General features: G+C 50.2%; 1 protein-coding gene across 1 annotated transcript in view; it reads left to right on the top strand.

The window, feature by feature from the left end:
- The window catches only part of LOC145339509 (sorbin and SH3 domain-containing protein 1-like), a gene marked incomplete at its 3' end in the record, with an annotated part of 37,146 nt that extends 13,548 nt beyond the window's left edge, over positions 1–23,598 (top strand). Inside the window, exons 2-4 of the mRNA XM_080183987.1 lie at positions 6,042–6,097; positions 13,422–13,490; positions 23,479–23,598. Of these exons, the coding sequence (XP_080040113.1) occupies positions 6,042–6,097; positions 13,422–13,490; positions 23,479–23,598 (245 nt within the window). The remainder of the gene's footprint in view (positions 1–6,041; positions 6,098–13,421; positions 13,491–23,478) is intronic.
- Positions 23,599–26,743: the final 3,145 nt, after the last annotated feature.

Raw genomic sequence — 26,743 nt, forward strand, 5'->3', positions numbered from 1 at the left:
GCCCTTCGGCCTAATGAGCCCGCGCCGCCATTTTAACATCGAGTCCCCCCTCCACCCATGACCCTTGTCTATGCTTATTGCAATCCACGTTGAGGGAAGACTAATTTAGGGACAATGTCTTACCTCCAATCAGCCTAATAGCACATCTTTGGGGTGTGGGAGGAAACCGGAGCCCCCGGAGGAAACCCACGCAGGCACGGGGAGAATGTGCAAACTCCCACAGACACCGGCCCAAATCCATGTGTCTGCACAGCAAACAGTGATAGTCACTGAGCTGTCGTGTTGCCCAGTATCTGGTCCAGTTTAAGCGTACACTAATGACGTGAAGTACTAGGCTATTCTCGAATTAGCAGGGCAAATGTGTGGGGAGAGGTCAGGGCTAAGATATTCTGTTGGAGAGTCAGTGCAGATGGGCTAAATAGCCTCCTTCTGCACTGTGGAGATTCTATTCTATGAATTGTATAAACCTGCTCCCACTCTCGTTTAATGTGGAACATTCTAGATAACAAGTAACACCTTGAGGTGTGAAACTTTCTTCCCAGCTCTGAATTGATCCTTTTGCCAATTGCCTTTAAATATGTTCTGACAAAGAGTCTCTCGACTCGGAATGTTAACTGATGGATGTTGGCAGGTCTGCTGAGTTTTCCAGCATCCCCTGCTCTTGTCCCAGTGTCCGGGAATCATTATGAGGTGCTGACTCGGTACAAAAAGCAATTGCAAATAACGACGGGGTGTTTTCTGTGCGTGAAGAGGGCTGGAACACACACAAACGGAAGCTTACGCTCCAGTTGTACAGAACTCTGGAATTCTGTATTCCGATCCGGGCACTGCACCTTGGGGAGGATGCATTGACGGCAGAGGGGGTGCAGCAAGGATTCACGCGAGTGATACTGGCTGAAAAAGGGTTAAAATATCAGTACAGGTTTATTAAAATCCTGAGGGGCAGAGATAAGGTGAATAGCCAAGGACTTTTCCCCTAGGGTAGGGAGGGGAGTCCAAAACTAGAGGAAAAGGGACCTCGGGGGCAACTTTTTCACACAGAGGATGGTGTGTCTATGGAGTGCCAGAGGAGGTGGTAGAGGTGGGTCCAATTCATAGAATCGTAGAAACCCTACACCGTAGAAAGAGGCCCTTCGGCCCATCGAGCCTGCACCGACCATAATCCCACCCAGGCTCGACCCCCATATCCCTGCACATTTCACCCACTAATCCCTCTAACCTACGCATCTCAGGGCACCAAAGAGCAATTTTTAGCATGGCCAATCAACCTAACCCACACATCTTTGGGAGGAAACCGGAGCACCCGGAGGAAACCCACGCAGACACGAGGGGAATGTGCAAACTCCACACAGACAGTGACCCAGGAATCGAACCCAGGTCCCTGGAGCTGTGAAGCAGCAGTGCTAACCCACTGTGCTACCGTGCCGCCCTACAACATTTCAAAGGCATTTGGACAGATACACGGATGGGAAAGGTTTGGAAGGATATGGGTCAACTAAATGGGACTAGTTCAGTTTAGAAAACCTGGTTGGCGTGGATGAGTTGGGCTGAAGGGTCTGTTTCCATGCTGTATGTCTCTATGACTCTACAAATTGCATAGATTAGATTTCCAATCCCTTGATTACGGTGATCTAATTGAGGTGTTTAAAAGATCGGACAGGGTAGTTCGAGACAGAAACACTTTCTTCTGTTTCAAGGAACCCAAGGGCGAAGGGACAAGACCTTAAACTTAGACTATTTCGGAGTAAGCATCTCTTCACACACACAAGAAAATGAAAATCTGGGAATCTCTCCTTGGAAGAGCTGTTGAGGCTGGGTGCTCAGGCGAGATTGATACAGGTAACATCAAGATAGCAAGGATTTTGTATCAATGGCTGGCAAATGGGAGACTTGATTTGCTTTATTATTGTCACATATATAGGGATACAGTGAGAAGTATTGTCTCTTTGTGCGCTATACAGACAAAACATACCAGACATAGAGAAGGAAAAGAGAGGAATGTAGTGTTACAGTCATAGCTAGGGTGTAGAGAAAGATCAACTTAAATCAAGGTAGGTCCATTCAAAAGTCTGACAGCAGCAGGGAAGAAGCTGTTCTTGAGTCGGTCGGTACGTGACCTCAGATTTTTTCCCAAAGGTGGAAGAGAGAATGTCCGGGGTGCGTGGGGTCCTTAATTATGCTGGCTGCTTTTCCCGAGGCAGTGGGAAGTGTAGACAGGGTCAATGGATGGGAGGTTGGTTTGTGTGATGGATTGGGCTACAACCCTTTGTAGTTCCTTGCAGCCTTGGGCAGAGCAGGAGCCCACACCAAGCTGCGATACAACCAGAAAGAGTGCTTTCTATGGTACATCTGTAAAAGTTGGTGAGATTCGTAGCCGACATGGCAAATTTCCTTAGTCCCCTGAGAAAGTAGAGGCGTTGGTGGGGCTTTGTTAACTATAGTGTCGGCACAGGGGGAGGGGACCAGGACAGGTTGTTGGTGATCTGGACACCTAAAAACCTGAAGCTCTCGACCATTTCTACTTTGTTGCCATTGATGTAGACAGGGACACGTTCCCCACTACACTTCGATAACAGTCTCCTTCATTTTGTTGACGTTGAGGGAGAGATTATTGTTGCCCCACCGGTTCACCAGATTCTCTGTCTCTTTCCTGTACTCTGTCTCGTCGTTGTTTGCGATCCGACCCAGAACGATAGTGTCATCGGCAAACTTGAAAATGGAGTGGGAGAGGCTGAATCCCACCCCGCCCAACCGCCCCCAACACCCCGGCTGTAACATTTTCCTTCCGTTGGCTGCTGTGGAAAGCTATTCGCTGTGACCTGTGTGCATGGCCCACTCAATCCCTGCCTTAATTGAGTGATAATTTAGAGGTTGGGGCTGTAGCCAAAAGCATGTCAACCTGCAGACCCCTTGGAGCCGATTAGATTTGCCTCCCGGAGTCGAGGCTGGGAGGTTTGTTTTGAGAGCTGAGTGCTCTGCGTGTGTGTGTGTGTGTGAGAGAGAGAAATGAAGGGACACCTGTTCTGCATTCGAAGTATTAAATGCAGGAGCTCCTGTCAGTTTGGGCAAATATTGCTTATTGAAGCAAAGCCTGATTTTTATTGCGTATTCCATCTGCTGCACACAGATACAGCAGCGTAGTCTAAATAGTTTCCAGAATTGTACAACTTGATGGCACAGCAGAGGATTTGCTTAACGCTGTGTCGGTCTCCGACAGAGCCACCTTCCCCTCTCTCCCCATCACCCAACTGGCTTTTTCTCAAACCCTGAAAGTCCTTAACACTTTCTCATTAAAAAGCTGCTGTGGTTTCTGCTCCTCTCGCTGTTTCTGGGCAAGATCTCTCTCTGCGTCTAAAAAACTTCTCCCTCTGGTCCCCGACTCGAGGGATGAAGAAATATGGGATTGGAGAGGTTGGGACTGTTTTCCTTCGAGAGAAGCTATTTATTAGTAGGCTTACGTTAACACTGCAGTAAATAACTATGGAAATCCCCTGGTCGCCACACTCTGGCGCCTGTTCGGGTACACTGTGGGAGAATTTAGCACAGCCAATGCACCCTAACCAGCACGTCTTTTGGACTGTGGGAGGAAACCAGAGCACCCGGAGAAAACCCACGCAGACACGGGGAGAATGTGACAGGGAGACAGCGACCCAAGCTGGGAATCAAACCCGGATCCCTGGCGCTGTGAGGCAGCAGTGCCGCTGTGAAGAAGGCTGCTGGAAGATTGGATAGAGGTATTTGAGATCCTGAGGGGTCTGGACAGGCTAAATAGCAACAAACTATTCCCTCTCAGGAGAACCTTTGGGCGCCGCACCTGCGCAAGGATATTTTGGCCCTGGAGGGAGTGCAGAGGAGGTTTACTAGGCTGATACCGGAGTTGAGGGGGTTGAGCTATGAGGAGAGGCTGAATAAACTAGGCTTGTACTCGTTAGAGTTTAGAAGAATGAGGGGAGATCTCATTGAGACGTATAAGATGATGAATGGGATGGATAGGATAGAGGTGGAGAGACTCTTCCCGCTCAGAAAGGACAGTAGGACTAGGGGGCACAGCCTCAAGATAAAGGGGAGGCGGTTTAGAACGGAGTTGAGGAGGAACTTCTTCACTCAAAGGGTGGTGAATCTCTGGAATTCTCTGCCTGTTGAAGTGGTGGAGGCTGCCTCGCTAAATATTTTTAAGAAGCGGGTTGATGGGTTCTTGATAAGAGAGGGGATTAAGGGTTATGGGGAGAGGGCGGGAAAGTGGAACTGAGCCACGACAGATCAGCCATGATCTTATTGAATGGCGGGGCAGGCTTGAAGGGCTAGATGGCCTACTCCTGCTCCTATTTCTTATGTTCTTATGTTCTTATGTTCACAGATTCCAAGTCAGGGGCAAAAGGATTAGAAAGTGGGTGGCATGGTGGCACAGTAGTTAGACCTGCTCACCGGAGATCTGGGTTCATTCCCCAGCTTGGGTCACTGTCTGTGCGGAGTTTACACATTCTCCTCGTGTCTGCGTGGGTTTCTTCTGGGTGCTCCAGTTTCCTGTTGATTGCCTCTTAGTGTCAGGGGGATTAGCAGGATAATTTTTTTTTTTAAATTCTTTCTTGGGACATGGGTGACCAGTATTTATTGATATAGGATTTTGGGGATAGACTGTTGTCGGTGCAGGCTCAATGGACTGAATGGCCTCCTTCTGCACTGTAGGGATTCCATGAAAGTGATGTGGGGAAATATTTTTTCTCCCCTGTGGGTGGGTGGCTGGAATCTAGAATAAGCTTCCCGAGAGGGTGGCGGTGGAGGTTGGATCGAGGTGTTCAAAAGGATTGCTGTCTTGAGAAAGGAGAATGTGCAAGGTTACGGGGTAGGGGAGTGGGGCTGTAGAATGCTCTTACAGAGAGCTGGTGCCGACCTGATGGGCTGAATGGTCTCCTGCTGCAGAGTCTGGGTTTTGGTGTCACCCTGGGCCGCACGCTGAGTTGAAAGTTGTGGGTTCCAGACTTGAGCTCACACTTTGTGTGTAGTTAGGGAGCAGGAGGGTGTGAGATGTAATATGTGTCTGCTTTATAATGTAAAATATACGTGTAAAGGAATTATTAATAATCATAAATAGATAGGTAAAAGACCCAATTTGAGACAAGATGAGAAGTGGGGGGGGGATTTTTTTTTTCAATGTTTCAGTCAATGTTTGTCAAAGCAATGGTCAGATATGCCTTGGAAAGGGTCCAGAGGAGATTCACAAGAATGATCCCTGGAATGAAGAGCTTATCATTTGAGGAATGGTTGAGGACTCAGGGTCTGTACTCGTTGGAGTTTAGAAGGACGAGGGGGGGGAGGTGGATCTTATTGAGACTTACAGGCTACTATGAGGCCCTGTATAGAGTGGATATGGAGAGGATGTATCCATTAGTAGGAAAAACTAGAACCAGAAGGCACAACCTCAGACTGATCCTTTAAAACAGAGATGAGAAGGAACTTCTTTAACCAGAGAGTGGGGAATCTGTGGAACTCTTTGTCGCGGAAGGCTGCGGAGGCCAGATCATTGAGTGTCTTTAAGACAGAGATAGATAGGCTCTTGATTAATAAGGGGATTGGGGGTGATGGGGAAAAGGCAGGAGAATGGCTTGGTAGGTATGGATGTGATCGGTGCAACTTGTGGGCCGAAGGGCCTGTTTGTGCTGTAGTTTTCTATGTTCTAAAATGGGGATGAGAAAAATATCAGCCATGATTGAATGGCGGAGCAGACTCGATGGGCTGAGGGGCCTAATTTTACCCCTGTGCCTCTTATGGTCATTTAACCCATTGCTGTGATATTGCTGGTTACAGATTGGTTCCCCTGTGTTAAGTAAATAGTGACTTAGCTTCCGTTGGCTGTGAAAGGGTTAAAGAGATCTGGCGCATGTGAATGCATAAATAGAACGTTGTTTGGAGTCTGATAAGATTGAGGCACGCAGGGTGCCAGGCGTCACCTCTGAGCGGGTCTCTGGAGGATTTTTAGCGTGCTGGAGGTCACGTTGGACACTGGGCTGACTGAGCTGATGGCTGCTTTCTTTATATTGCAGAGACAGCGACAGTCTTGAAGTACACAAGACAAGTTCCAGTATCACCATGAGTTCAGGTAAGCGCACAGTTCAGTCTGTGGATGGGAATTGCTGCCCCAATACCTCCCCCACCGGTCAGCTGGAGAAGCCAACGTTCGTGAAATTAAAAAAAAGAAACAGGAGATGCTGGAAGTGTTCTGTAGAGATTGAAGGTTTAAAGTTTTATTTATTGGTCGCAAGTCGGCTTACGTTAACACTGCAATGAAGATGCTGTGAAATTCCCCTAATCGCCACACCTCTGAGGGAGAATTTAGCATGGCCAGTGCACCCTATCCAGCACGCCTTTCGGACAGAGAGGGAAAACTGGAGCACCCGGAGGAAACCCAATAGAATTAAGGGTTATGGGGAGCGGGCGGGTAAGGGGAACTGAACCACTATCTGATCAGCCATGATCGTTAGAGTTTAGAAGAATAAGGGGAGATCTCATTGAGACATATAAGATGATGGATAGGATAGAGGTGGAGAGACTCTTCCCGCTCAGAAAGGACAGTAGGACTAGGGGGCACAGCCTCAAGATAAAGGGGGGGGCGGTTTAGAACGGAGTTGAGGAGGAACTTCTTCACTCAAAGGGTGGTGAATCTTTGGAATTCTCTGCCCGTTGAGGTGGTGGAGGCTGCCTCGCTAAATATTTTTAAGACGCGGGTTGATGGGTTTTTGATAAGAGAGGGGATTAAGGGTTATGGGGAGAGGGCGGGAATGTGGAACTGAGCCACGACAGATCAGCCATGATCTTATTGAATGGCGGGGCAGGCTAGATGGCCTACTCCTGCTCCTATTTCTTATGTTCTTATGTACATTGAACAGAGGGGTGGTCATGGGGGTAATGATCAGGCCAATCTCTCCCCGCCTTTACCATCCAGGAAAGCTGGGACCAGTTTGAGCGAGTGCTGACCTGCTGAAGTGGATCTGAATGTGGCACTGACCAGGGATTCCCACCTTGTGGGCTGGTGCGTCTCAGTGACGTGCTGTGGCACCAGTGGCACTGACGCACTCCTTCTCCAGTGTCACACTTATTACTCATCAGCCGTTGGTCATCTGCCCTCCAACCCCGTCAATCCCTCAACGTAACCCAGGACCACGGGTGTCACATAAATTAGTTGTGTCTTGAGCAGAGGCAGGATCTCAGCCCGCTAAAATAAATTGAAAGAATATGTGGTTACCTGCCCTGCGTCCTGGAGGCATAGATTTTCAAACACTACAGCCCGTTTGGGTTTACTAATTTTGTCCCAATTACTATAAAAATCTCAGTTCACTAGGAGATTCCTAGTAAGGTTGGATTTTGAACCAGTAAATGTTTCGTAGAATCATAGAACCCTACAGCGCAGAAAGAGGCCATTTGGCCCATCGAGTCTGCACCGACCACAATCCCACCCAGGCCCTACCCCCATATCCCTACACATTTACCAAAGAACAAAAACAGCCTGGGAAACAGGCCCTTTGGCCCAACGAGCCCGCGCCGCCATTTTAACATTACCAGTCCCCCCTCCACCCATGACCCTTATCTATGCTTATGGCATTCCACGTTGAGGGAAAACTAATTTAGGGACAATTTCTTATCTCCAATCAGCCTAACAGCACATCTTTGGGGTGTGGGAGGAAACCGGAGCACCCGGAGAAAACCCACGCAAGCACGGGGAGAATGCGCAAACTCCCACAGACACCGGCCCAAATCCATGTGTCTGCACAGCAATCAGTGATAGTCACTGAGCTGTCGTCTTGCCCAGTATCTAGTCCAGTTTAAGCGTACACTAACGACATGAAGTACTAGGCTATTCTCGAACATCCAAGAGCAGCCCTAGTACGACCCATCGTGTGTATGCCCCTCGTTGGACAACAAGGCGAACCGCTAATCCCTCTAACCTACACATCTCAGGACACAAAGGGGCAATTTTTTAGCACGGCTAATCAACCTAACCCGCACATCTTTGGACTGCGGGAGGAAACCGGAGCACCCGGAGGAAACCCACGCAGACACGAGGAGAATGTGCAGACTCCACACAGACAGTGACCCGAGCCGGGAATCGAACCCAGGTCCCTGGAGCTGTGAAGCAGCAGTGCTAACCCACTGTGCTGCCGTGCCGTCAAGTTTATTCCAGAAGAGGGAGCCCGGCTTTTAGCCCAGTTCCTTTGCTGAAAATATTCTTGCAATCTCTCCTGCAGTGGCATGTTGGAAATACTTCACCCATTCCTGAGGGTTTTTGGGTGGATCTGTCTTGTGGCAGCTGTTGTTTCAACATCCAACACTTTGCATTTTATTGTCTCTTCCTTAGAAAGTGGCGGGTTTTGATGGGCTTCTGAATTATAGGAAACACCCCTCTCTTTCTGCTCCCCCTGATGTGGTTAACTTGTTTCTCGCCTTCAACCTGGAATGTGGCCACCCGTTTTTTAGGCAGTTGTCTCTGCCTCAGTTCAAATTGCAGGCAGCACGATGGTTAGCACTGCTGCCTCACAGCGCTAGGGACCTGGGTTCAATTCTGGCCTTGGGGACTGTGTAAACACCAGATAGACATTCTCCTCATATCTGCGTAGGTGCTCTGGCTTCCTCCAACATGGCACGGTGGCACAGTGGTTAACACTGCTGCTTCTCCGCTCCAGGGTCCTGGGTTCGATTCCCGGCTTGGGTCACTGTCTATGTGGAGTTTGCGCATTCTCCTCGTGTCTGCGTGGGTTACCTCTGGGTGCTCCGGTTTCCTCCCACAGTCCAAAGATGCATCGGTCACGTTGATTGGCCATGCTAAAATTGCCCCTTAGCATCCTGAGATGCGTAGGTTAGAGGGATTAGTAGGTAAATGTGTAGGATATGGGTGGGATTGTGGTCAGTACAGACTTGATGGGCCAGATGGCCTCTCTCTGCACTGTAGACTTTGTATGATTTAACAGTCCAAGTATGTGCAGGTTAAGTGGATTGGCTATGCTAAATTGCCCCAGAGTATCAAGGGGATTCGCAGAATAAATACATGGGGTTAGGACCTGGGTGGGATTTTGTCAGCTCAGACTTGATGGGCTGAATGGCCTCCTTGTGTAGCTGTAAGGATTTTGTGAAAATTTGCTTTGGGAGTCCACATCGGAACCTTCCAAAATCTGGTCACTGGCAGTACCAGAGATCAGGTGATTAGTGGTAGCCATCTAATCTTAAACTCATTTCTCTCAGTATATGTTTGGCTGGCCGCCAGATTTAAGATTGATCTCTCGCAAGGCACTTAATTATGACCAGGTTCAGGAAGGACAGGGCTAAAGAGAACTCACCAAGCCCTGTAATTGAAAATGGAGCGTCAGAGATGGATCGAATGACTGATAGCAGTAACTTGCCTGTGTCAGTGGCGAATTCCTGTGCTACGCGAGGGGAGGTCACAGTTGGTTTAAGCAGATGTGAACTCGCTCTGCACTCCCAGCGCACTTGCCGTTCTCAGCCCCTGCTCCAGCTAGTGTTACACAACATACCTCACCCCTCAGCCCCCTTCCCCTCTCCTCCCACTTGGAACAGGTGACGACACCAGCTTTATGCGGAGCAGTTTGTACGAGGACAGAGGCAGCCCTTGTGAAATGGAATCAATTTAAAACTTGTACTTTTTATTGTTTTGCTCGCACATTTGCCAGGATTTCGCTGCACTGGGCTTGAGTGTGGTTCAGAGGTAGGACTAGAATATTCCAGTTGATTCCTTGATCCGCACTCCCGTTATTGGAAAACTCTGCACCGAGGGTGGACTTTGTCATGGATAATTGTAGAACCCTACAGGGCAGAAAGAGGCCCTTCAGCCCATCGAGTCTGCACCGAACACAATCCCACCCAGGCCCTACCCCCATATCCCTACATATTATACCCACTAATCCCTCTAACCTACACATCCCTGGACACTAAGGGGCAATTTCTTAGCACGGCTAATCAACCTAACCCGCACATCTTTGGACTGTGGGAGGAAACCCACGCAGACACGAGGAGAATGTGCAAACTCCACACAGACAGTGACCCGAGCCGGGAATCGAACCCAGGACCCTGAGATCTGTGAAGCAGCAGTGCTAACCCACTGTGCTACCGTGCCACCCACTTGAAGGATTGGAGTTGCCATTTCCGTTCTTGCCGCAGACTCCATATCTTCCCTCCCGCCCATTCCCCCTTCATCATTCTGTTGCCCCTATCCAACACTGCATTCGATCTGCACTTGCCCAGGGGTCTTTTGCTCAGTGACCCACATTGGCGCCCCAGTGCGTCCAATTTAAATCCACTTTTGACATTACCATATTGACTAATTTGCTTCAACCACATGATATAGGAGCAGAATGAGACCATTCATAGAACATAGAACACTACAGCACAAACAGGCCCTTCGGCCCACAAGTTGCGCCGATCATATCCCTACCTACCAGGCCTATCTATAACCCTCAATCCCATTAAATCCCATGTACTCATCCAGAAGACCCCAGCGAGTTCGCCTCTACCACCACCAACGGCAGCCGATTCCACTCACTCACCACCCTCTGAGTGAAAAACTTACCCCTGACATCTCCTCTGTACCTGCTCCCCAGCACCTTAAACCTGTGTCCTCTCGTAGCGACCATTTCAGCCCTGGGAAACAGCCTCCGAGAATCCACCCTATCTATTCCTCTCAACATTTTATAAACCTCTATCAGGTCGCCTCTCAACCTTTGTCTCTCCAGGGAGAAGAGACTGAGCTCCCTCAACCTATCCTCATAAGGCATGCCTCCCAATCCAGGCAACATCCTTGTAAATCTCCTCTGCACCCTCTCAATAGCTTCCACATCCTTCCTGTAGTGAGGCAACCATCAAGTTTGCTCCGCCATCCAATCATGACTGATATTTTTCTCATCCCCATTCTCCTGCCTTTTCCCAGTAACACCCGATCCCCTTATTAATCAAGAACCTACCTGTCTTAAAGGGTCTCAATGATGTGGCCTCCACATCCTTCTGTGGCAAAGAATTCCACAGATTCACCACCCTCTGGCTGAAGAAATTCCTCCTCACCTCAGTTTAAAAGGAGCGTCCCTTCACTCTGAGGTTGTGCCCTCAAGTTCTAGTCTCTCGCACTAGTGGAAACATCCTCCCCACTCCACTCTATCCAGGCCTCTCAGTATTCTGTAAGTTTCAATTAGATGCGCCCCCATCCTTCTAAACACCGTTGAGTATAGGCCCAAGACTCCTCATATGACAAGCTCTTCATTCCTGGGATCATCCTTGTGAACCTCTGGAATCCCTACAAGACTGATCCCCTCCTTGACTGACTCTTGCTCCCCAGTGCGTGAGGGTAGACCTTTGTGTACAAGGTGCACAGTGCAACGCGTGAAAGAACTCTCTTGTCTTGGTGGTACTTCTATTTATTCAATAGTCCGATATTTTCACAGGGACCGTAATCCGAGATCATCCATACCGGGAGTTGGGCAATTGGTCAAGTGTGGTTGGGATGTCCGACGCTGGCATCTACTCGAATAACAATGGGAATTTGGAATTGTTGGGTAGCTTTATGTTTCCTGTTGAATGCTAATGCTTTCACTCTGAGTTGCTGTCCTTTTGCAAACCCAGGAACAGGAGAAGGCCACTTGGCCCGTTGAGCCTGCTACACCATTCAAAGAGATCGTGGGTTATTGGTTCAGTTGTGTTACCATTATTGTCGCATCCCACAATCCCTGTTGGTTTCAATTTAAAAGGAATGACGCAAGATCGAGGGAGGCCATTAGGCCCATTGCGCTTCTGCCAGCCCTTTTGAGCTATCCAGTTAAGTCAACCCCCTTGCCCTTTCTCGATAGCAGCAATGTTACTTCGTAATGGGCCGAATGGCGTCCTGCTGTGCTGTGAAGGTTCTGAGAGTAGGTGAAAGTGTGGATCTGATCACCTTTTTTGAAAGTTACTGTGGAATCTGCCTCCATCCCGCTCTCAGGTTGTGACAACTCACTGTGTTAAAAGGACTAGGGTTTACGGTTGTGGGTTGGGATAGATCGCCTTCTGAGGAAGACCCTTCTGTGCAGTGATGTTGCATTGACCTGGGAACTCGCTGACACAGAGAGCGGAGATGGGCAATGATTTTTAAAAGCAATTGGATGAGTATAGAAGGGAAATCAAATTGCCAGGAATCGTGTAGGGAGTTCTACAGAGAGCCGGTCTGGGGATTGGTGTGCTGAATGCCTCCCCCCCCACCCCCTCCACTGCAATAATGACCCTACGTGTCTGTGACTCATCTCTGGTTCCTTTGCCACTTACCACCCAATGGACAGGATGCCATTCCATTGCGACTTTACAATCGAATAGCCAGCTTGTTACATGAAGAATATTGGGTTCAGTTGGTCAGTGATTCATAGAATCCCTACAGTGCAGAAAGAGACCATTCTGCCCATCATATCTGTACTGACTCTCTCACAAGACTATTTTACTCAGGCCCTCTCCCACACCCTATCCCTGTATCACCAGTGGCATGGTAGCACAGTGATTAGCACTGCTGTTTCACAGCTCCAGGGACCTAAGTTCAATTCCCGGCTTGGGTCACTGTCTGTGCGGAGTTTGCACATTCTCCTCATGTCTGTGTGGGTTTCCTCCGGTTTCCTCCCACAGTCCAAAGATGTGCAGGTTAGGTTGATTGGCCATGCTAAAAAATTGCCCTTTAGTGTCCTGGGGTGCATAGGTTAGAGGGATTAGTGGGTAATTGTGTAGGGATATGGGGACAGGGCCTGAACAAAGAACAACACAGCACGGGAAACAGGCCCTTCGGCCCAACGAGCCCGTGCTGCCATCTTAACACAGCATTTTCCTACACCTACCTTGACCCGTGTGTATGCGTATGGTACCCCCACTGGAAACCAGATTCAGGGGAGAATAATTTAGAGACAATTTGTTACACCAATAACACAGGGTGGGATTATGGTCGATGCAGACTCGATGGGCCGAAGGGCCTCTTTCTGCACTGTAGGGTTCTATCGCCACACATTTACCATCTGACCTGCACATCTTTGGACGCTAATGGGCCAGTTCACCAAATCTGCACATCTTTGGACTGTGGGAGGAAACCCACGCAGACACTGGGAGAACGTGCAGACTCCACACCGGCAGCGACCCGAGCCGGGAATCGAACCTGGAATCGGGTCCCTGGTGCTGTGAGGCAGCAGTGCCAACCGCTGTGCTGCCATTGGAGTGGCAATGCACCAGGAATAAGAGAGAAGGGGAACAGAAAAGGAATAGTTAATCGGACGAACGACTGGGGGGGAAACTGATTTAGCGCTGCTTGCTATAGTTCGCTGCTCCCGGGCCTACTTTCCCCCCCTTATTACTCCGCGTTCAGTCCGAGTAATGTCATCTCCCGGTGCAATCTAACTGTTTCGTTTTGCCCTCCCTTTCAGAGGCTGATGTCACAGTTTCGCCGACGGTCGTGAATGGGCTTCCAACGAGCCAGGAGCAGCACGATCGAGGTATTGCCTGTCTCTATGTTTCCGCCTTTTCGAAAGGCACACGCCTGGCAGCGCCAGGGCCGGACACACTCCACCCCTCAAGCCCTCGCTCACAGAAGTTTCAGTTTCTCTCTCTCTCTTCGCCCATCGCCCGTTGGCCCTGTGGTCTCTCTGGCTGGCAATCTGGTGAACACAGTAAGAAGTCTGGCAACGCCAAAGAACAACACAGCACGGAAAATAGGCCCACGCCGCCATCTTAACGGTGTGATTTTCCTCCTCCACCCTTGACCCATGTCTACGCTTATGGTACCCCCCCCCCCATTAGAAACCAGATTAAGGGGAGAATAATTTAGGGATAGTATTTGATAGTAAGCTCACGAGCTTTCGAGGTTTCCCTCTTCGTCAGGTGAAACCTTGATAGTTTACTATCGAGTAAATCGGTTGGACTTGAACCTGGTGTCGTCAGGCGTCTTACTGTGTTCACCCCAGTCCAACGCGGGCATCTCCACGTCGTGGCAGTCTGGTGCCAGTCTACCATCTGAGTGAGCAGTCTTTGTGCCTGGGTGAAAGTGGGGACAGAGGTGGACGGAGAGGGGGAGCATCCCTCGCAATGCAAATCCCTGCGCCATTTCCTGTGTCGGAATGAAGTTGTCAACGCCAATTCCTGATCAGAAGGCTGATACGCAGGTATAGCAAGTAATTAGCAAAGCTGATAGAATGCGGAGAATTTAATGCGGAGAAGTGTGAGGTAATTCACTTTGGTAGGAATAACAGATGTGTTGAGTATAGGGCTAACGGGAGGACCTTGAATAGTGTGGATGAACAGAGGGATCTAGGTGTGTGTGTACATAGATCCCTGAAAGTTGGGAATCAAGTAGATAAGGTTGTCAAGAAGGCGTACGGTGTCTTGGCGTTTATTGGTAGGGGGATTGAATTTAGGAGTCGCAGTGTAATGTTGCAACTGTACACTACTCTAGTGCGGCCGCACTTGGAGTACTGTGTGCAGTTCTGGTCCCCGCATTACAAGAAGGATGTGGAGGCGTTGGAGAGGGTGCAGAGGAGGTTTACTAGGATGTTGCCTGGTATGGTGGGGAGGTCCTATGAGGAGAGACTGAGGGATCTAGGGTTGTTTTTGTTGGAAAGAAGGCGGCTAAGAGGGGATCTTATTGAAACATATAAGATGATTAGAGGTTTAGATAGGGTGGATAGTGATAGCCTTTTTCCTCGGATGGAGAAAGCTAGCACGAGGGGGCATGGCTTTAAATTAAGGGGGGGTAGCTACAGGACGGATGTCAGGGGTAGGTTCTTTACCCAGCGGGTGGTGAGGGATTGGAATGCCCTGCCTGCTGCAGTTGTAAATGCGTCTAGTTTGGGGGCATTTAAGAGATCTCTGGATAGGTTTATGGACGAAATGGGATTGGTATAGGCTAGTGGGTCATTGTTTTTGTAACTGGTCGGCGCAACATCGTGGGCCGAAGGGCCTGTTCTGCGCTGTAATGTTCTATGTTCTATGTTCTAATGTTTATTGTGCGGGGAATGAGCAGGAAATGCTGGCCCGTATCCCTTAATAGCATTTGTCAAGAAGTGTGGCTATTTTAGTCCTGATCTTTTCCATTGCCTGCTGACTTTGATTGAGGTGAGTTTTGTCTTTTACCCAGCCCCTCATTTCCGCCTGGCTGCTAAAGCAGGCCGAGACTGTTAGCCAGTGTGTCTGGGTGCCTACACCTCAGTTTCTGAGTCCAGGTTCCTGGATTCGAACCATCCTCTCAAAGGCTTGCGTGTATAATCCACGCTAAAAGAGTTGTACACAACTCTGGTGCGGCCGCACTTGGAGTACTGTGTGCAGTTCTGGTCCCCACATTACAGGAAGGATGTGGAGGCTTTGGAGAGGGTGCAGAGGAGGTTTACCAGGATGTTGCCTGGTATAGAGGGGAGGTCCTATGAGGAGAGACTGAGGGATTTGGGGTTGTTTTCGCTGGAAAGAAGGCGGCTAAGAGGGGATCTTATTGAAACATATAAGATGATTAGGGGTTTAGATAGGGTGGACAGTGATAGCCTTTTTCCTCTGATGGAAAAATCTAGCACGAGGGGGCATGGCTTTAAACTAAGGGGGGGTAGTTATAGGACGGATGTCAGGGGTAGGTTCTTTACCCAGAGGGTGGTGAGGGATTGGAATGCCCTGCCTGCTGCAGTTGTAAATGCGCCTAGTTTGGGGGTGTTTAAGAGGTCTGTGGATAGGTTTATGGACGAAAAGGGATTGGTTTAGGTTAGTGGGTCACTGTTGTTGTTTTTTTTTAACTGGTCGGCGCAACATCGTGGGCCGAAGGGCCTGTTCTGCGCTGTAATGTTCTATGTTCTATGTTCTAAAACTCTGGTGCACCTCTGAGGGAGTGCTACGCTGCTGGAGGAACCGTCTTTCCAGTGTTAAACTGAGGCCTTTACCTCGTCTTCCTGGTGGATGTAGAAGAACACCGTCAGCAGAAGGAGGGTGTCCCCCCTCATACTCACCTCCAAAATCCTCTTGCAAGACCGCTATCTTGTCGTTGGCCTGTTTCGTGTTGTGTGGGACCTCACTAGGTGCTAATTAGTGGTTGCTTTGCAGAAGCAGTCGCCAAATTTGACCTCTTTCCTACAATCCCCTGAAGTGTGCGCGCACACAGGAGCCAGTGAGGTAGCCCACAGCTCACTCAGAGAGTGTCCCTTTAAAGATAATTGTGCACCCGAGGCACCGTGCGTTAAAATATAAAGGAAGGATTCATGGGCCATTGCCTTCCCCCTGGTCCTGAGCCCTTGAAACATAGAAACATCGAAGATCGGAGCAGGAGGAGGCCATTTGGCCCTTCGAGCCTGCTCCGCCATTCATTACGATCATAGCTGATCATCCCTCATCCTTCAGTGACTGGTGCACAAGGACACCCAGATCCCTCTGCACACTCCCCTCTCCCAATTTACAGCCAATTTAAAGGAATCAAATTATTCCAATTCTGAGAAAACGTTTGAACCCTTTCAAGATATCATTTGCTCATGCAACTAGCCAGTTTTTTTGTATTAGTGCCATGAGTAGGCTTACATTAACGCTGCAATGAAGTTACTGTGAAAATCCCCTAGCTGCCACACTCTGGCGCCTGCTCGGGAAGACTGAGGGAGAATTTAGCACGGCCAGTGCACCCTAACCAGCACGTCTTTTGGACTGTGGAAGGAAACTGGAGGGAACCCGTGCGGACTCCATCAGGACCCAAACCGGGAATCAAACTGGGTCCCTGGCACTGCGAGGCAGCAGTTCTAACCACTGTGCCGCCAGTGTGCCTGCTATTTTCCTTTTGTTTGTTTAGTAAGGCAGTACGTGCCTGTGCTCTGTCTAATACCCATCAGTCCTTCATTGTCCCAGCTGTCTGTAACTGGCGATGGGGTGGTATATTGATTTGGGCAGTGTACCTTGCTACGGAATCACTGAGCACCTTCTGGCGGTGAGACAGCAGCAAGGTTGTGTATCCCTGTTAGTCCGTGGTCTAATCTGAGGACAGGTTTGATTTGAATGTCCTGCTGAGTGAGTGCCTGAGCTTTCTATCCTGAATCCTGAGGTCTAAAGATCACCTTGGTAGCTGAGGTGCTAGTTGGATGGTCCTTTGATTAGAGATTGACCTGGAGTTTGTGTCCGCTAGGATTTGTGTGCATCAGGATCTCATTTTCGGCCTGTAATTTTCATCAATTCTACTTCTATGGACAATGGGAACAGAATAGGGAGGGTGGGGATAGGACAGACTGAATTACTCTACAGAAAGTTGGCACCGACCCAGATGAACTAAATGGCGGCACGGTGGCACAGTGGGTTAGCACTGCTGCTTCACAGCTCCGGGGTCCTGGGTTCCATTCCCGGCTCGGGTCACCGTCTGTGTGGAGTTTGCACATTCTCCTCGTGTCTGCGTGGGTTTCCTCCGGGTGCTCCGGTCTCCTCCCGCAGTCCAAAGATGTGCGGGTTAGGTTGATTGGCCGTGCTAAGAAATTGCCCCTTAGTGTCCTGTGATGCTTAGGTTAGAGGGACTAGTGGGTAAAATGTTGCGGGGATGTGGGGTGGGGCCTGGGTGGGATTGTGGTCGGTGCACAGTCGATGGGCCGAAGGGCCTCTTTCTGTACTGTAGGGTTTCTGTGATTCATGCCACTGTGACCATTTTTAAAAATAATCTTGGGGACACAGTAACTTAATAAGATAGAGGGTTATAGGTGCGCCTAGTAGGTAGGGACATGTTCGGCGCAACTTGTGGGCCGAAGGGCCTGTTTGTGCTGTGGTTTTTCTATGTTCTATGACATGGCCACCATTTATTGCCCGAGGGCAGTTGCTGTGCCCCTGGTGTTACACGTAGGCCAGACTGGGTAAGGACGGCAGATTTCCATTAGTGAGCCAGGTGAGGTTTTTCTGACAATGGCCATCAGTAAATTCTTCATTCCAGATTTTTATTGTAATATAGAATTCAAATTCTACCATCTGCCGTGGCGAGATTCGAACCCGGGGCACCAGAACATTAACGTAGGATCCCTACGGTGCAGAAGGTTCGGCCCATCGAGTCTGCACTGACCATCCTGGCCCTATTCCCATTACTCTGCTAACCCTCTCCGACACTAGGGTCAATTTAGCATGGCCAATGAACCTAAACGGCACATTCTTTTGGACTGAGTTTCTGGATTAATAGTCTAGTGGTAACACCAGTTGGCCATCACCTCCCTGCCATTCCTCTACTCTCCTGCTAGGCTGTGGATAAGATGAGTAGGTGTAAAAATGGCTAGCTGAATAACCTGCTTCTAAACCAATTTCATTCCATAACCCTTGCTCAAGAGGGCCAACGATTCAATATCTCACCTGGTGAACACACTCCGCGCGAGTATCTAGATGACCCCTGGGCCGAGGAAAGCTTTCACACCCTTGATTTGGTTGAAATACCTCTTGCGTCTTATCTTATCTTCCACTTTGCCTCCCAGTTGTCTTCCTTGACATCTCTGCTTGAGCACCCTTTGGTGTCACAGCTGGGGTGGGAGGGAGGGAGGTTGGAGAGGGTGGGGATGGGAGGTGGGGGGGGGGTTCTGTCTTTGGTGCCGTGACCCCGGTGGACAGGAAGTTGTTCGTTTTTTTGTATTTGCAGCGAAGGCGGCCTCTCCCGGTCCACGTGCCGTCTCCACTGTGAAAATTCACCCCGCGAAGAGAGCCAAAAGTTATCCCGACGCGTTGCTGGCAACAGGTACACCAAACCGGCACCTCGGTCCTGCCTCGGGAACGACCCTCGCCTTCCTGAGGCTGCTTCTGGTTGCCGCCGTCGCTGGAAGCTGGGTGCTTTTCCATGCCTTTGACGGTCCCTCCCTGTCGCGGAAGGGCTGGGATTTCATCCCTAAAACCATCCTGTTTGACCCTTATTTTTTTGGGGCCCCCGTTTTGGTTTGAAAACCTGGCTTTTAGCTGCCTGATCCGGCCTGGTTAAAAACTGGATCAGATTGCAAGCGATGTGTGCATGGCCCAGCCGATTTGGGGTGATTCAGATAGCGCGGTCAAGCTTTGCGATCTTGATGGATAGGCGGAGAAAGGAACGTGGGTTACTCACCCGTGCTGGGGAGGTGCTAGGGCCCATCTGTGCTTGTCTTACGGGCTACTGGGAGTTTGGCCTTTGATCTCATAAGAAATAGGAGCAGGAGCAGGCCATCTAGCCCTTCGAGCCTGCCCCGCCATTCAATAAGATCATGGCTGATCTGAAGTGGATCAGTTCCACTTTCCTGCTTTCTCCCCTTAATTCCCTTGTCTATCAGAAACCAATCTACCCGTGATTTAAATATATTCAGCGAGGTAGCCTCCACCACTTCAACGGGCAGAGAATTCCAGAGATTCACCACCCTTTGAGTGAAGAAGTTCCTCCTCAACTCCGTTCTAAACTGCTCCCCCCCCCCCACCCCATCTTGAGGCTGTGCCCTCTAGTCCTGCTATCCTTTCTAAGCAGGAAGAATCTCTCTACCTCTACCCTATCCATCCCCTTCATTATCTTATACGTCTCTATAAGATTCCCCCCTCATCCTTCTAAACTCTAATGAGTACAGACCCAGTATATTTAGTCTCTCTTCATAGGCCAACCCCCTCATCTCCGGTATCAGCCTAGTGAACCTTCTCTGCACTCCCTCCAAGGCCAATATATCCTTCCGCAAGTGCGGCGACCAAAACTGCACACAGCTGCAGCCTCACCAGTGCCCTGTACAGTTGCAGCAAGACCTCCCTGCTTTTATATTCTATCCCCCTCGTTATAAAGGCCAACATCCCATTCGCCTTCTTGATCTCAGTGCTGTTGGCATTGGGAAGGGTGTGGGGGGTGTTGCGGAAGGGGGGGTGAGGTGTGAAGTAGGGGAGTTGGGTAAGAGGGTCCAGGGCGGGGAGGGGGGAAGGTGGGTCTAGAGGGTCAGGGGGCAATCAGCCGAGGCTCCTGCCCCTAATCCTGTATCCGCTGACAAGTTTATGGAAGTACGTGTGTCCGTTTGCACTTGGCCCTCGTGCTGACGCAACCCACCAGCACTCGTGATTCGGGAGACACTCCCTGAACACGGACAGAATCATAGAGTCCCTACGGTGCAGAAGATGGCCATTTGGCCCATTGAGTCTGCACCGACCACAACCCCACCCAGGCCCTATCCCCGTAACCCCACGTACTTACCCTGCCAATCCCCCGATACTAAATTCAATTTAGCGTGGCCAAGCCACCTGACCTACACATCTTTGGATTGTGGGAGGAAACCCACGCAGACACGGGGAGAATGTGCAAACTCGACACAGCCAGTGACCCAAGCCGGGAATCGAACCCGGGACATAAGAACATAAGAAATAGGAGCAGGAGTCGGCCATCTAGCCCTTCGAGCCTGCCCCGCCATTCAATAAGATCATGGCTGATCTGAAGTGGATCAGTTCCACTTTCCCGCTTTCTCCCCATAACCCTTAATTCCCCTGTCTATCAGAAACCTATCTACCCGTGACTTAAATATATTCAGCGAGGCAGCCTCCACCACTTCAACGGGCAGAGAATTCCAGAGATTCACCACCCTTTGAGTGAAGAAGTTCCTCCTCAACTCCGATCTAAACTGCCCCTCCCCTTATCTTGAGGCTGTGCCCTCTAATCCTGCCATCCTTTCTAAGCGGGTGACCACCATGCCGCCCAGATATTTTGGGGATTCCTGGGGGAGGAAGAACAGTGAAGGGTGACCAACAAGGCTGAGCCAGACTGGATATGTTCTGAACACACCAGGCTGAGCAATGGACACATCCGTTAGTGAATGCACCTTCCATTTCTGCATCTTAATCCTTGTTTCCATTGTATCCATGGCATTTTTACTAACTATCTAGATAGTTAACTTTTTTGAACTTTGTGATGTGGTTGATACGTTGTTTGTGGGTGCCACTGTTCATTGCTGCGTTGTCGCTGTTCCTTGCTGCCTCGCGAACGCACAGAGTAGTGTGAAGAATCTCCAGGCCCCCTCAGTGCGACCCACTGCCTTTAGATGTCGTGAGGTGTGTGGAGGTAGGGGGCGACTAATTATAGACAGCAGGACCCGATTCCCGATGGATCGCTCTCTGAGCTGGCAAGGAGGTCCAAGCCCCCCTCAAAATGCTTTCTACGGTCCGGGTTCAAAACAGGTATAAAACAGCCATTGAGAGGGTGCAGAGGAGATTTACAAGGATGTTGCCTGGATTGGGAGGCATGCCTTATGAGGATAGGTTGAGGGAGCTCGGTCTCTTCTCCCTGGAGAGACGAAGGTTGAGAGGCGACCTGATAGAGGTTTATAAAATGTTGAGAGGAATAGATAGGGTGGATTCTCGGAGGCTATTTCCCAGGGCTGAAATGGTCACTACGAGAGGACACAGGTTTAAGGTGCTGGGGAGCAGGTACAGAGGAGATGTCAGGGGTAAGTTTTTCACTCAGAGGGGGGTGAGTGAGTGGAATTGGCCGCCATTGGTAGTGGTGGAGGCGAACTCGATAGGGTCTTTTAAGAGACTTCTGGTTGAGTACATGGGACTTGGTAGGATTGAGGGTTATAGGTAAGCCTAGTAGGTAGAGATACGATCAGCACAACTTGTGGGCTGAAGGGCCTGTTTGTGCTGTAGTTTTTCTATGTTCTAGGTTCCAGTATAGCTGGTGAGGGGATGGTGGTTACATGTCTCATGCAGTGTTGGACATTTGCCTCCAGCTGCCTTCTTGCCCGAAGCTGAGGGTCTCCAACTGCTAACCAACAAATCTCTCAGCTCCTTGATTGTCCAAGGCTGTGCAGACAGTGCCAGCTGGAAATGGAAAGGGGGGCAGCATGATGCGAAGAGGCCACATTGTGCCACTGACTTTGAAAGGTTATGGCACGGTGGCACAGTGGGTTAGCACTGCTGCCTCTCAGCGCCAGGGACCCGGGATCGATTCTGGTCTCGGATGACTGTCTGCGTGGAGTTTTCAACAAGGGGCATATACGCGATGGGTCGTACGAGGGCTGCTCTTGGACGTTGCTTTGAGAGTTGCCTAGTGCTTCACGTCGTTAGTGTACGCTTAAACTGGACCAGATGCTGGGCAACACGACAGCTCAGTGACTATCACTGTTTGCTGTGCAGACACATGGATTTGGGCCGGTGTCTGTGGGAGTTTGCGCATTCTCCCCGTGCTTGCGTGGGTTTTCTCCGGGTGCTCCGGTTTCCTCCCACACCCCAAAGATGTGCTCTTAGGCTGATTGGTGTTAAGAAATTGTCCCTAAATTAGCCTCCCCTCAATCTGGTTTCCAATGTGGAGTACCATAAGCGTAGACAAGGGTCATGGGTGGGAGAGGGGACTCACAATGTTGAAATGGGCAGCGCGGGCTCGTTGGGCCAAAGGGCCTGTTTCCCGTGCTGTGTTGTTCTTTGTTCTTTTGCGCATTCTCCCCGTGCCTGCGTGGGCTTCCTCCGGACACTCCGGCTCCTTCCCACACCCCAGTGATGTGCGGGTTCGGTGGATTGGCCATTGATCAGGATGAATTTCTTCACCCGGTGAGTGGTGAGCCTGTGGAATTGGCGAGCACGGAGAATAATGGAAGCCAAGGCATTGACCGTTTTCAGAAAACGGTTAGAATTGGCATTTGATGGAAAAAGAATCAAAGGATGTGGGGTGAAGACAAGGTCAGGCCATTGAGTTGGATGGTGGAGCAGGCTTAAAGGGCTGAATGGCCTGCTCCTACTCCTATTCTCTCATTCTGTATCTAAGTGTGAGGGGTTATGGGGATAGGGTGCGGGCTAGGTAAGGTAATCTTTCGGAGAGCTGGTACAGACTCGATGGGCCAAATGGCCTCTTTCTGCACTGAGAGGATTCTATTTCTATTCTAACTTGATCAGCTGCGCCGTGGAGCTGGGTGAGTACGTGGGAAGGGAGTGAGGGTCACAATATTTGGGTGTTAGTGAAGGAGGATTTACGCTGGATTTGGCAGGTGCTGGGTTCTGAGGCTCACTGTTCTGGAAGAGTGGCCTTCTCCTGGGAGTGACGCTCACCTGGTATGCGAGGCCTAGGAAAACGGGATTGAAAGTGGGAATGGCAAACAGCGAACATGCAAGGCAGTATAGATCATAGAACCCTACAGTGCAGAAGGAGGCCCATCGCATTTGCACCAAACGCAATCCCACCCAGGCCCGACCCCCATATCCCTACATATTGTACCCACTAATCCCTCTAACCTACTTATCCCTGGACACTAAGGGGCAATTTCTTAGCATGGCCAATCAACCTAACCCGCACGTCTTTGGACTGTGGGAGGAAACCCACGCAGACACGAGGAGAATGTGCAAACTCCACACAGACAGTGACCCGAGCCGGGAATCGAACCCAGGTCCCTGGAGCTGTGAAGCAGCAGTGCTAACCCACTGTGCTACCGTACCGCCCCTATACATTCACCCACTCCTGAGATTTGACATTCGTCACGTTGGCAGTCCGAAGGAAGCGAACTGTGAGCTGTTTCTAATTCCTACACCTGTCTGATCTTCCAGAAACCGACCCGTCAAAGATCAGCGTGGGTAAGGGTTCGGTGACAATGCGGATAACCGCGGGGAGTGTGGAGCCTCAGGACACCGACAAATCTTCACACCAGCTACACCAACAGCCGACCAGTAAGGATTTGCTTTTTATTTATATGAGGCAAGGGTTGTGTTCCCCCCCTGGGCTCAATTGCCTCCCTCTTAGCTGATGGTGAATGTTGCGAGCTGTTTATCACAACAGGAACATGGGGTTAGTGCACAGTGACCCTCGCACATCACTGTCCAGCGATCCCTGGGTTAGAGAGACGCAGCACGGATTCGTTAAGGGGAAGTCGTGTCTGACGAATTTATTGGAATTCTATGAGGATGTGACTAGTGCGGTAGACAGAGGGGAACCGGTGGATGTGGTGTTTCTCGATTTTCAGAGGGCGTTTAATAAGGTGCCTCACAAAAGGTTGCTTCGCAAGGTTAGGGTGCAGGGAGTTGGGGGTAAGGTGTTAGCATGGATAGAGGATTGGCTGTCTAATAGGAGGCAGAGAGTTGGTATCAACGGGTGCTATTCTGGTTGGCAGTTGGTGACTAGTGGAGTGCCGCAGGGATCGGTGCTGGGGCCTCAACTGTTTACCATTTACATAGATGATCTGGAGGAGGGGGCTGAGTGTAGGCTAACAAAATTTTCCTGATGACACGAAGATGAGTGGAAAAGCAAATTGCGCGGAGGGTGTGGAAAGTCTGCAGAGGGATCTGGATAGGCTGAGCGAGTGAGTGAGTGGGCGAGGACCTGGCAGATGGAGTACAATGTTAGCAAGTGTGAGGTTATCCACTTTGGCAGAAATAATAGTAGGAGGGATTACTATTTAACGGGCGAAAAGCTGCAGCATGCTACGGTGCAGAGGGACCTGGGGGTCCTTGTGCACGAATTGCAAAAACCCAGTCTGCAGGTGCAGCAGGGATCAGGAAGGCAAATGGGATGCTGGCCTTTATAGCGAGGGGGATAGAATATAAAAACAGGGAGGTCTTGCTGCGGCTGTATAGGGCACTGGTGAGGCCTCAGCTGGAGTACTGTGTGCAGTTTTGGTCGCCGCACTTGCAGAAGGATATTTTGGCCTTGGAGGGAGTGCAGAGGAGGTTCACTAGGCTGATACCGGAGATGAGGGGGTTGGCCTATGAGGAGAGACTAAATAGACTGGGTCTGTACTCGTTGGAGTTTAGAAGGCTGAGAGGGGATCTTATAGAGACGTATAAGATAATGAAAGGGATGGCTAGGGTAGAGGTAGAGAGATTCTTCCTGCTTAGAAAGGACAGCAGGACTAGAGGGCACAGCCTCAAGATAAGGTGGGGGCAGTTTAGATCAGAGTTGAGGAGGAACTTCTTCACTCAAAGGGTGGTGAATCTCTGGAATTCTCTGCCCGTTGAAGTGGTGGAGGCTGCCTCGCTGAATATATTTAAGTCACGGGTAGATAGGTTTCTGATAGACAGGGGAATTAAGGGTTATGGGGAGAAAGCGGGAAAGTGGAACTGATCCACTTCAGATCAGCCATGATCTTATTGAATGGTGGGGCAGGCTTGATGGGCTAGATGGCCTACTCCTGCTCCTATTTCTTATGTTCTTAGGAGCAGGAACCCTGGCTGATATCCCCTTTCTCTCTCTAACCCAGGGGTCACTGGGCAGTGATCAGGAGCAGGAACCCTGGCTGATATCCTCTCTCTCTCTCTCGAACCCAGGGGTCACTGGGCAGTGATCAGGAGCAGGAGCCCTGGCTGATATCCTCTCTCTCTCTCTCTAACCCAGGGGTCACTGGGCAGTGATCAGGAGCAGGAACCCTGGCTGATATCCTCTCTCTCTTTCTCTCGAACCCAGGGATCATTGGACAGTAAACAGGAGCAGGAATGCTGGCTGATTTCCAATCTCTCTCTCTCTCTTCCCCACCCCTCTCTCCCTCTCTCTCTCTAACCCAGGGACCACTGGACAGTGACGGAGATCGGGAACCCTGGCTGATTTCCCCTCTCTCCCTAACCCAGCGATTAGTGATGTTTGATTAGTGCCATCATAGGGCTGTACCTGACCAGACCAGCACACACCAACCTTTAGGCCCCTGTATGAAACTGATATATTTCAGTATCCCACATCCTGCGATGCCTTGGTGTCTCCAATCAGCATAAGTTATCTTGTCATAACTCTACCCTGACAGCAATAGTAGTGAGGTGAGTTTGAGAAACTAACTAGGGTAATCCACTCCCAGATGTTAACTGCAGAATAGAGAATGCTGGAATTGTTTTTGCTGGAACGTTACCATTTCATGTTATTTGGGGACGGACGTCAGTCTGCCTTTCTGTTCGAGTTCGATAGCTTTCTACTTATTCTTCATGCCAGCCTGTCTCTCCCCTCGCAGCTTTCCGCTGTCCAAGAAGTTTAAGCTGCCAGAACAGAGCACAGTTCCTATTCTCCATTCCTCTCTCAAAGCTTCTCAGACAGGCACAGCGGTCCTCTGCGAGCTTGTTGAACCCGCAGCCTGAGTTCCTTTCTCTCCGCCTTGCTTTCTTCCGTCCCTACTCTCCGCTCTTGTCCTCTGGGGCGTCAGGGTAGCACAGTGGGTTAGCACTGCTGCTTCATGGCTCCAGGGTCCTGGGTTCGATTCCCGGCTCGGGGTCACTGCCTGTGTGGAGTTTGCGCATTCTCCCTGTGTCTGCGTGGGTTTCCTCCGGGTGCTCCGGTTTCCTCCCACAGTCCAAAGATGTGTGGGTTAGGTTGACTGGCCATGCTAAGAAATTGCCCCTTAGTGTAGGTTAGAGGGATTAGTGGGTATAATATATAGGGGTATGGGGGTCGGGCCTGGGTGGGATTGTGTTCGGTGCACTGTAAAAGAGAGAGGGGGGTCGGGGGGGGGCGGAGAGAGAGTGGTGGGGGGGGAGAGAGAGAGGGGGGGGGTGAGAGAGGCCCTCTGTAAAGGGCCTCTTTCTGCACTGTAGGGTTCTATGTTTTTGGTTGGATTTATTATTGTCTCATGTATTAGCCCACAGTGAAAAATATTATTTCTTGTGCACTACACAGACAAAGCATACCGTTCATACAGAATGTATTTCACCAACTCGGGCTCTGTGACCCCCCCATGGCCTCTTGCACCCCCCCCCCGCCCCAAAATCTCATGCTGCTGAAATCTGACCCATCTGTTTAGCCGGAACTCCCAAGCATGGAATTTTCATGCCTCTTCCTGTTTTCTTTCATCGGCCACAAGGATTCTGAAAGCTGAGGCCGAATGTCCCAGAGTCTTCCCGC

The sequence above is a fragment of the Carcharhinus amblyrhynchos genome, unplaced genomic scaffold (genome assembly GCF_965287045.1).
Source record: "Carcharhinus amblyrhynchos unplaced genomic scaffold, sCarAmb.v2.hapA scaffold_510, whole genome shotgun sequence".
Taxonomy (NCBI): domain Eukaryota; kingdom Metazoa; phylum Chordata; class Chondrichthyes; order Carcharhiniformes; family Carcharhinidae; genus Carcharhinus; species Carcharhinus amblyrhynchos.